This window comes from Misgurnus anguillicaudatus, chromosome 1 (genome assembly GCF_027580225.2).
Source record: "Misgurnus anguillicaudatus chromosome 1, ASM2758022v2, whole genome shotgun sequence".
Taxonomy (NCBI): domain Eukaryota; kingdom Metazoa; phylum Chordata; class Actinopteri; order Cypriniformes; family Cobitidae; genus Misgurnus; species Misgurnus anguillicaudatus.
In genome coordinates, this window is record NC_073337.2 from 26217371 (window position 1) to 26229388 (window position 12018).

At 35.9% G+C, this 12018-nt stretch overlaps 1 protein-coding gene and 1 long non-coding RNA gene across 12 annotated transcripts in view; one reads left to right on the top strand and one right to left on the bottom strand.

Annotated features, from left to right (window-relative positions):
• The window catches only part of grip1 (glutamate receptor interacting protein 1), a 375594-nt gene that overhangs the window by 222411 nt on the left and 141165 nt on the right, over positions 1-12018 (top strand). Inside the window, exon 1 of one of the 11 annotated variants that reach the window (XM_055191371.2) lies at positions 2230-2557. The exons of the other annotated variants lie outside the window; for them this stretch is intronic. Within the exon in view, the coding sequence (XP_055047346.2) occupies positions 2503-2557 (55 nt within the window). The 5' untranslated portion in view covers positions 2230-2502. Of the gene's footprint in view, positions 1-2229; positions 2558-12018 lie in introns of those variants that run through there. 11 annotated transcript variants of the gene reach the window in all.
• Positions 8794-11010, bottom strand: LOC129416448 (uncharacterized). Its single transcript, XR_012370112.1, has 5 exons — positions 10379-11010; positions 9727-9786; positions 9537-9627; positions 9361-9440; positions 8794-9174 (listed from the first exon to the last, which is right to left on the bottom strand). It is a non-coding gene; the product is annotated as an uncharacterized lncRNA (long non-coding RNA).

Here is a 12018-nt window from a genome sequence, read left to right on the forward strand (position 1 = left end):
ACAGTTCACTGCCTTTTATTTTTTGGCCAGACTGCTCATTTTTTCTACATGCAAGCTACATATTTTCTGCAAGAAATGGTATCTCTATTTCTGAGAGAGCCATTATCACAATTCATCCTCCAGGATTTGAGGTATCCTTGTATTTTCCAGCACCAGGTGGTGAAAGAATCTCACGGGGGGAAATAAGACGCTCGGGTCTGAGTTACTTCAAGGTTATTGTGAAATATATTTTTTAGCTGCTTTTAGCATCTAATGACAGGGATTTGCAGCAGGACCCCAACCTGGCAAGTTCACATCTTTACAATTGACTTAATAGCAGACGGGTATGTCACATTGATGATCTGCCCATGCACAGGAACGCCCCTCAATTATTCACACACACACAGATGTGATTGCATGCATTCGAAAGCTAACAAAAACTTCCTATGGTCCTCAGAGCTGTTTTGACACAGATAAACGCACCCCGCTGTTTTGATTGCCATTCCAGCCATGCTTGTCCTGGGAGACCTGATTGCAGCATCCAAGGAGACAAAGATAAGATTTGATGCCTGTGATTATGAAATGTTTCGCTGTGTTTTTCTCTCACTTCGATTGAGGTAATCATCACATGCCTTTACATTGATGATAATGGTGTGTTTTATGCTCCAGATGTTCACGTACAGAAAATCAGATGCTTTTCTCAAGTCAAATTCAGATTTAATGGAGATGTTCATTTTTGCACTTTGGCACATCCACATTTTTCGGTCCATTGAGATGGTTTGATGAGAGTGTCCCTTGCTGTAATACCACCTGCTATTAACTAGCATTTGTAAGTGGTGGTAATGTAACCAATGTCTACTAGCTCATAAAAAATGCCATGCACAAAACTCAACAGTCTTTCATCCAGTGTTGATCAAATGTTTTTTGCAAATGCAGAGCTCAAGCTGAGAACATTTGTTTTTTTTCGGGTATCTCACACGGCGGGATGCATAAATTAGAGCAAGCGGAGTTTGCATGGATTAAAGCTGGGTTTAAACTTTAATTTGTGTCTGTAAATTTTTCACATTTTAAAGTTTTTAATATTGAACACACTCGAATTGATTGTGGTGTACTCCATGCGTTTCTTTTCCTGGGCCAAATGGAGCTGCTTGTGTGAGAGTGTCCTGGTTCACTGACATCTCCATAAATTTTTTAAAGACCTGACATATCGCGCCCATCTCCTCCTGCACTACCAGACTAATGCACTTTCTCATTTCGACGGCACATTTCCTGTACAAAAGTACACAAAACAAATATATATATAATCTTCCCACATGTCAATTCTTCCTATGGTGCGTGTGCTGATGGGGCATTGGTGCGAAAGTATTCTGTGATTGTAGAGGATCTAAATCTATCCATCATCAGTCTATCAAAGTGCATCTCATTTTTACATAGTGGTGGTCCCACAGCATTATTTATACAAGTGCACAGACAAAACCCTGTTTGTGTGTAATCTGATCTGCACAATAATCCAAAAAACTGATTCAGGAGCATTGATCCCATCTGGTGAACCATCAACATGGATGCTTAAAAAAACAGGAGGGTTAGACCTCTGCGTTCACCAGTTGCAATCATATCAGAGACACTGAAGACCCTCAGCTCTTATCCCCAACTACTTCTTACAAATCTCATTGGAGGAACCGAGTACAGCGACAGTGACCTTAATACTTTCATTCACATTAAAGACTCATCCGGGCGTATTTGTACACTTTCACTCCGACAGACATGGATAGACCCCCATTTAATTCCACAGTTTCTTGTTGCCAGGCTTAATGCTCGTACAAACATCTGATAATACACAGAGATAAGATCACTGACCTAAATGCATGTTTTATGTGCTATTAAAAGGATGCTGCTCATCACTAAGACCAGCCTGTGCGTCACCCAGTCCACTTTCAACTGAAATGAAAAGGAAGGCATAAAAGGCTTTATGCAAATATTAGACTTAAGTAAACAGATGCTATTAGCTAATTATTCAAAATGCACCAGACACGTGCACTGTTTCTGCACTTACAGCACTCTGTAATGTTTATTTTAGTGTGATGAAAACATTTAATCTATGCATAATTAATTGTTTAGTTTAAACAAAATTAATTGCAAAAATGTGCTTGTGTGCCAGAGAAGGGTGAGAAATATTTCTCCATTGTCTGCACTACCGGGCACTACTGAATATAGTACGCGTGCAACTTTAAAAGCCCATTCACATCAGGCAGACTCTCACATGCGAGATACCAGCAGCGCTCTGCGCGTTCTCCGGATGCGCGCACCTTCACCATCCCAGGATTTTATATATGGGGGAAAATACGATTTGCCATTACAGCCCACGGATGATCTGCGTTCGGGCACGAAGTGCGTGATCGAAGTCTGGCTTTCTCCCGGTGGGACGCGGCGTCTGAGCTGTCCGCGCGGAATCCGGATGCCCATGTGTACCGTAGCATCGCTTTTCCACGGACGAGCACCCTCGGCTGCGCGCACTGAGCTAGTATGATAGCCGTCTCTTTCAAATGCCGATGCCAGATACTGCGGAGAGTGAACAAAGGTACAGTCTCAGCTATTTCAGCCTTTATTTTACCCTCTCCACCTAGTCCCCCGTTCTCTGTTTGCGCGTTATTGTGGTCGAATCAGGGCATTTAGACGCATAAGAGGGGTCATCGGACCTAATGGACGACATCTGATCGGTAATCAAGTGCGCGCTTTTGATTTGGAACCTCTCGCATGAAACCAGGGTAGAAAAAGACGCACTGAAGTAGCGCGCGTCCATATTAATATTTAACAGGAAGGAGTTGGTCCGAGCAGCAGTGCTTGTTAGTGCACTTACAGGGGATCCAAAGCTGCTCGCTGTGTTTTGCCTGTACGCGTGACGGTGCCCGACTCATCTCCCTTTTATTATTATTTAGCATACCTGGAGATGCATTGCTGTTTGTATGCTGGATGAGGCTCTAGGTGTCTGAATCATGCTGGGATAGCAGCTGTGTTTGTTTAATGCATGCATGAGGCTTTGGGATGATGGTTTTAAGCAAGACTATTTTTATTATAGTGGTCCTGTAGCTCAATTGGTAAGGTCAAGGGCTCACACCAGAGACCAGTACTGATAAAACATATGAAGTCCCCCTAAGTGTGCCAAATGCATAGATTTGTGTCATAGATTGTCCTTTTTCAATGCAAACTGGTAGTTTTCCCCTGACAGGTAATGGTTGTGCCAACTTGGCATTACATAAAAGATGTGGAATTGTGAAGTTATTATAAATACTGCAAGTCGTGATCTCTCTGAAGAACACTTGACCTCAATACCATGCATGTGTAAACACTCAGTTGGCTGTGAGAAAAAAACCCACATTGATTTTAACCAGAAAATAGATGCCTTTCATCAATGCACATATAGCTTGTATCTATAGTAACTGGATGGTACAGATTTCTGCATGTACAGTAGGGATTCAAAACTTTGATTTGCTTTTCTGTCCATGATGCTTTTGGGTTTTATAAGTGATGCCAGTGGTATATGTTTTATATATCATGCTGTGTGGACATTCATTAAAATAATTATCAATCAATCATTGTATGAAGGATTTTAAATAGAAATGTGTATATTTAATAGGCTTTTAATGTGAAAATAGAAGTTGCAATGCATACACCTTTATTGCTAATGCATATTATAGTCTAAAAGTGCAAAGTTCTTCCAACATGAATAAAAGTGATATTCATACATTACTTGGTGTTATGACAGACATGACGCATCGATGTCTAATATTAGCTCTATTTGAAAGATGCAACCCAAAAACAGAAATCACAGATCTGATTTTGTCACTTTCACTTGCGGTGTTGCTTAACGTATCACTTGGCGTTCGTGCGTGCGTGCGTGCATGCGTGTGTGTGTGTGCGACTCTTTGGTATTTACAGTATTTGGCTCATGATGAGTCAGTGAGTTGTCTACTATATGAATGAAATGAGAATGCATATTTGTATAACTTGTTCACTGCTGATATAGTGCACCAGCATAGCATTCATTACACCAGAGATGCTGCTAATGTTGTGTTTAGTGATATTTCATACACTGCAATATCAAAAATGAACATTAATAAACAGTATTTGTGCAAGAGAGGCATTAATATTGGTTTTAAGCTTGAATACAGAGTGTGATGTATGGTAATATATATATAATGCAATGTTTCCAATTCATAAATGTAATGTTCATCGCATATAAGATCACCTGGTGTTTCTGGCCCCAGCCATGTGCAGCATCTGTCTCTGTAGTGACATTTATGGCATCATGGCCTGGCGGTTTTATATCTCTGTTGCACATTTGCGGGCATTCGGTCAGAAAATGAAAACGTGGCCAAAGGTGTTGCATTTCATCTTCATTTCTTCATCACTGCTTTTACGAGGAGATTCTTTTTGGCACCATGAAGGGTGTGGCGGGTTGTTAATTAAATTAATTTATGCAAAGATTTCTCACCAACTCTAATAACAATGCACGGCTTCACCTCTGCAGGTGCTCTGCTTGCTGTGCCAATTATTTTTTAGTAGCCTTTATGGTAATGAGTTCCCTGAACTGCACTGCCATTCGCTGCTTCCTGGGCAGAAAAGATTGCGTCTTTTATATCGCTGTCATGTGTGTTTGTTTTCTAGACTGTTTTGGTGTGTGTCTGCTGCGTTGAAATAAAACGCTGGGTTGGGTCACATATGGGCAAATCCAACTGATGAGTTTAAATTAATTTATGCTGGATTGCTTCAACCCAAATAACTGGTTTGTTAAAACCCATGCTTTTTCCATGTTAATTTAAACCAGCTGTTTTGTTTGTCCATGTTTTATAAAAATAATAGGGCTGCATGGTATTGAAGGGGAAATGCCATATCTTGCTAAATTATTATTATATAAATTTGAAGAATAATAAAATATATTTAACTGAAAATTCTATAACAACATACATGTTTCACATTCTTTCTGCATGGCATAAAATAGTTTGCTGCCTTAATTTGTTTTAGTTGAATCAACTCAGATTTACAAGTCATGTCAACTTACTATTATTTATCTTGACAAGAGATGAGTTGTTATAACTTATAAAATATATTTGAAAGTCAGCTTTATTTTATAAGTTATAACAACTCATCTCAAGTCAAGATAAATAATAGTAAGTTGACATGACTTCGTTAATCGTAGTTGATTCAACTAAAAAATTGAAAGCAGCAAACCATTTTTAAAGTTTGTGTAAAAACATCACTCTCTGTCTCATCAGTCTTTCTGCCATTGACCTAAATCTCTTACTATGCATAACTTTTTGAAGTATTAAAATCAGGGGTGTCAAACTTAATTTTGTCTTGGGCCATATCAGCATTACGGTTGTTCTCAAAGGGCCGGTTGTATTAGTATATGAATGTATGTCTTTTATTACATTGCATATTTATCTCTGCAATTGATGGTTTTGTTAATAACTTAATTAATACCCCTGGCTTTAAAAGTGGAAGCCCAAGGGGATATTCAAGTGTGCAATTAATTCATTCATTAATAAATTAAAATAAAATATGAATTAAAATAAATGTACGGTATATAAATTATAACTAATAAATCACATTAAATTATCAAAAAAGACTTTGAGGCTTTGAAGCGGGAGGAATTATGATAATATTGGTCTTGTCTACATCACCAATCCTAGGAAGTAAACTCTTCTGCACTCAAAAAAATGATTCAAGCCCTTCTTAGAAATGACACATTAAAATTGTGTTCAATTAATTTAAAATACCTCATTAAGAGCAATAAGTATATATATTTAATTAGCATAACACAAAATAAATATGTACTATAATTTATTGATTTATTTTTAATTGCGTTAACACAATTATTTTGGGTTTGGGTTCTGGAAAAAGAATTTCCCAGCATGCTTTGCATGCAACTGCTTTTGGAGAGTAATTTTTTTAATTAAGTGTTATTTTATGAATTTTTAGGTAAAGAGAAAGACTTAATAGTGTTTAATGTCCATTTATCTTATTGATTTAGAAGCGTTTGTGTTATATTTTTTCAAATTGTTTGGTAACCATCATGCAGAAGAGTGGCGCTTGTGGTTAGGTTGTGGATCTGACGTAGTTCTCTCAATGAGCACTACTTATTAACTGTGTTAATGCCTGTTTGGAGATCAGTCTCTTCTCACATGCTCATCCAAAGTATCATATGTTATTATTGTTAGCATGCTAACATGTGCTTATGCCAATTAGTATGATATAAAAAACGTTTCATATAAAATAACAGAATTGAGTTCTTCAGACTACACTACATTGAGTTATTCAAACTACGCTAAATTGAGTTGAGGCAACTAATTGAGTACTGCCATCTACGTTAAATTCAGTTGGATAAACTCAATATATTTGTATTGTGTAAAGTCGTTTTTTTATGAGTTAGGGGTACACATTCATATTGGATGGAAATCCTGCCCACAATTTTATTGAGTTAATCCAATGAATAATTTTTTTGAGTGTGCGTGTTTTTGTTGTAGTCCAAGAAAAGAGATTACATTGGAGACGATAACTCGCGTCATCGTTTACTTTGGGGTTTGTACCTTTTGCATATCGTTAACGCAGGGTTTCCCGCACAAAATTTGTTAGTTAAGGTGGGGCGGGGGGCGTGACAATCAAAGGGGCGGGCTTACGCGTCATGATGAAAATGAAAATATTTTTATTTAAAACACTCAAATAAAACTTAGTTTTGAAGAAACTATGACAAAAAAGAAAACACACATTAGATTATTAATGAATTAAATGTTTTTTACATGTTTAGCTGCGTGGTGAAGTGAAACTAAAGGGTTAATAAGCACAAACTGAAGCAGATTTGTAGAACGTCTGGCGAACGATGATAGCGCGAAGATTGTAAAAACTGATTATGTCCCCTACCTAGTTAAGGCAGTAGGGTTTCCCAGCTTAGGCGGGCCGCCCGTACTGCAAAGTGCTGGTTAACATGTACTAATACACACTTACACACCAAAGGAAATGTAAAATCGTGAATCGGACCATAGGTGCTCTTTAAAAATAAACTTTTGAAAAAATAATAGTAGTATAAAGTGCTAGAATAACACTGCATATTTCATAATGTTCTTCATTTGATATTAATAGATTTTTATATCTGCTCCGTTGTTTAAAGTGTCCATGCTCAGCATTAACAAAAATTTTTAAGCAACATCTGCAGTGTCAAATCATGCCTGCTGTTGTAATCGTTATGTCAATCTGTCCCTTGCTCTGATATAGTATCACTGCATGAAAAGAGGTGTATCCGTACTAGGAAACTCCTGTAAACACCACTGATTTTCGGAAGTATCTACTAGTTCCACTGAGGGTAAACTACTAATTCCACCAAGTTAGGAAACTCCCGTAATGATACCAATTCGGATGTATCTTGCTGAGGGGATATCCCCGTGGAATATGCAGCCATTTGTTGCCATGGCAAGTAATCCCATTGAAGATTTTGGCAGGGGCCACTTTCACACCTACAGAGGTACTGGAATTTCACACCTTTGCACAATTCTAGTGTCCCCATTGGTGTTTAATCTCAACACTGATTGGTTGCTTTTAAAACCCCCTCCCAAAACTCTGACAACTATTGGGACACAACTTTAAAACTTTCCAGTTGAGATGATTTGATTGGTTACACTTTGTTTTAAGCCCAACCCAAGCCCTCATAGCTTAGTGACTTGATTGGTTATTTGCCTGCTATGCAGATAGACTACAAACCCCCCCCCCCCCACTATATACTACTATACATCCCCAAAACCCTTTAAAAAAATAAAAACTTCAATTGAGTTTGAAACGTTTATTTAAAAAAAACCTGAACAATCCACAATTGTCACAATCACAAATTAATATAATACACAAATATTAAAAGTTGCATACATAAACAATACAATTTAAACTCATAAATATACAGACAGAGAAAGCAATATTAGAGTAAAATAAAACAAAATAAAAGCAACAATGAAAACTACATTCAAAGTAGTACAATGTAATGTAGCAGTGGCGGCTCGTGACTGCTCATCCGAGGGTTGCAAATTCAAAATAAGTGTTCGGAGTGTCATGTGTGTTGCTTGTGTTTTTAAAATATGTGTTTGTTGCTTCATGTAAACCACGTGCATCACGTGTTTAGTCAAACACGTGATGCACATACACGCACTCGACACGCAAAACACATATTTTGAAATTGGGAACCACACAAATGACAGGCTATATACATGTTGTGACAAACTTCGCATCAAGTGCTAACAAAAAAAGAAGTCACCAGCTGCCACTGTAATGTAGTAAATATCTAAATAAAATGAACAACAACTATATTGATCTTGCTTTTAAGAAATCAGTCCTGCACTGCAAAAAATTACTTTCTTACATAGTATTTTTTGTCTTGTTTTCAGTAGAAATATTATTTAAATTAAAATGCTTTTTCTTGAGGAACAAAATGACCCAAGAAAATAAGTCTAGTTTTAGACAAAATAAATAAATAAAATACACACACATTAAGTGAATTTGTGCTTAAAACAAGCAAAAATATCTGCCAATAGTGTGAGAAAAAATCTTAAGTTTTCTTTTTTCTTAAAAACTTAATTAAAACACAATTTTCTCACCCCATTGTTAGATATTTTTTCTTGTTTAGGCACAAATTATCTTAAATTGTATATTTTTGTCTAAAAACTAGACATACTTTCCAAGGTAATTCTGCTCATCAAGAAAATACATCTTGATTTAAGAATTTTTAGTTTTTCTACTGAAAACAAGACAAAAAGTGTTAGAAAGTGATGTTTTGCAGTGTAGAATCAATCACAGAGCTCTGTCTTGGAATTATTCAAACATTTCTCACTGTAACACTGTAATTTCTCACATTTAAGAAAACCAGCTGCATCAAACCATTCAAGTTTCAAAACACATAGACTTGAGTACTGTGAACTTAAACAAATTGAGTCACATGCAGTTAAGCACTTATATTTAAGTTCACACTACCTAAATATAAGTGCACAACTGCACAAGACTTAAGTTCACAGTACTCAAATGTATGTTTCCAAAAACCCAATGGTTCATGGCAACCGATTTCCTTAAATGGTTTGAGTTAAGTTAACTGCTAAAAGCATATACTTGTCAGCAAAGGTAACGTTGATGCACCCTCATCTGGACAGACATCTCTTTGGAGCCCTTTGGAAATATAAAAGTACATATAAGTATTTGGCATAATACTAATACACATATACATATACAGATACACACACACACACGACAAATCAAATGACATAAAGTTGTACATTTTAGAAAGTTTACATTAAACTGTACAAAGATACAACAATATATGATCAAATAACTTCATAGTGTACATCTTCTTACTAGATTTTCTGTGTTGATGTCCTCAGAGTCTCTGTGACGTTCTGCAGCTTCATTACAGTAGGCTACTCCAATATAGTTGTCTATCAAACACATAATAAAAATAGAGTCACATACATCATAACACATCTATTTACTATTTAACCTCTTTGATTTAATAATTTCATTATTAAACTTACATCATTTTGGCCAGATTGCAGTGACATCAATTTCTTCAGTGTCTGGATCAGTCTGATGTTTTAGCTTCCACTGTTACTTCATTATATTTCTCTGTCAAACAGAGAATTAAAAATCAAAATCACATACATCATAACACATCTGTTTACTATTTAACCTGTTTGATTTTAAAAATTGAATGAATAAACTTACATCATCTTTACCCAGAAACCTCTTCAGCGTCCACAAAGTTGACCACAGTGTACATGACCTCTGTAAACACCAACATGGATAGACTTTATTTAAAAAGATGAAAAACAGCAAACATATTACATTAAAATATATTATGACTCCAAGCTTCTTTACAATTAGCATCTAGGTTCTCTCAAAGTGAAGCTGGCTTTGTTACAAATCAATATAAAGCTATTAAAACCGTCTTGAAAAATAAGCAGCATCTACCAGCACTAAAGCAATGAGCTTTTAAACAACAAAAGATCGTCTGCGTATCATTTAAAATAGCAGAGAGACACTTGCTAGCTGCTAACATTTCCAACACACAAGTTACTGTTGTTTTGTTTGTTTTATGCAAAGAATGTCTCATCTTGGCTTCTTTAAAGTTTTGTTTTTTAATTTAAACATCGAATTGATTCTTTTAACAGTCCGGTTTGAATGTTACTTCGCGTATTTTTAACCTCATGTTTACCGCTGTGTACCATGTAGCTATACCCTTAATGTTTTGCTGTTTGTGCTTTAAATTCAAACAGTTCTAGTATAAAGACAAAAACGAATCATAGTAAATAACATAATATGAACAAATAGGCATCCGATCAGCGCGATGCAGACAAACTAATTAAATCAAACTTACCTTACTGTTGATGTGCAAGCAAACAAAGACACCGTCCAGGCTGTAACGGTTCGCGATTTTGAATTTTCCCGTCAAGCCCATAGGTCAAGCAGTCGCACCTGAAGGGTGGGGCAGATGAGTGGGTGCAGGTGCATTCTGGGAAATGTAGTCCTTTTCTTTGGCGTTGTCACTGCTGTAGCATATGCTGCTGTAGATGTAAACTACGATTTCCAAGGTGCATTGGATGCACTACAATCATTCCAGCCCAAGTTTGATTGATCCTCTGCTCGCACTTTATTATATACTTTTATATAATCCGCGTTTTCACACTATGCATTGTTCTTTATACTTGGTCATTAATAAAAAATAAAGAATATTTCTATAAAGTTTATAACGTTGACAAAACATGTTTAGTTGACAAACATGTTAACAGTTATTTTGAATGATGCTCAGATTTTCTTAAATATAAAATCTTTGTGAATCAGCACTTTCTTGATGAAATACAAAACTCTTTAAACATGCCTCAGGAATTATCTCTGGGTTTAGTGGATTACCTGCTCATCATTGGAAACATTGAACGTATACCTAAATGAATTCTTACTTAAATATAAGTAAATATAAACTAATGCTGAGTTAAGACATGTAACTTACTGAACTTACTTAATTACAACATGAACTCAAATTAATTTATTGTAAATGAATGCATTAACTAACAATGAAAAACATGTCATGTTAATGATGACTCCTCATTAGTTTATGATAGAATATGCCATAACTCAGCATTAGTTCATGTTAAAGTAAAAATACATGTATGTCTTTTATCACTGTGATATATGGACCCATATTATATTATAAAGTCCCCAGCTCTTTTATTTAAATTGATTGATTGAAGACAAACATGATAATATGTGGTCTGACTTTGTACAAGAATGCATTATCATATGCTAACAGTTACCTCCTCAGATAGACTACATTGATTGGTGCCCGAACTTTTTCCTTACAAGGGCCAAACCTGTCTGAGGGCCGTGGGCCAAAAGTAAATGGTGTTGTTTTATATTAAAATTAAAGTTGCTCTAGTAACCCCTAATTTATAATTTTCTAATATTTAAAAAATAAATAAGCAAACATTACTCTGTTTATGCATAACTAATGCAGTTTTATTTTCCAAGGCTTTTTGTAAAAAAAAGAAATCATTTTGCCAATAAATTTTAAATATCCTTTTCTCTGTGTGCCACTGCCAAAACCTCTTCATTTTTAGCCTGTAGTACCCGAGTTCATTAAGTTTTGTGGTGCATTTTATACACCTTAAAGTATGCATGAAACATAAAAAATTCACTTTAATCCCTTGCATTTAATATTAATTTACATTTTTGTAATGTAAAAATACAACAAAAAATTATACATTTTAGAAAATGTTTAATTAAAAATATGAACATCTGCGTCAAGACTTTTGTTTTCTTTTTCCTTATCTCACGTGGCATGATGGGCCAAATTAAAGATCTATTGTGGGCCAACTTTGGGCACCTCTGGATTAGAAGTACAGTAGCAGACAGGTATCTGCAGATATGTTTACCCAAGTTTGTCAGTCAGTATCACCCAACATGTTTTGCATTCACATGTGAAAGACTGTCTTTTAGATTATGGACCTGTCTATTGATATT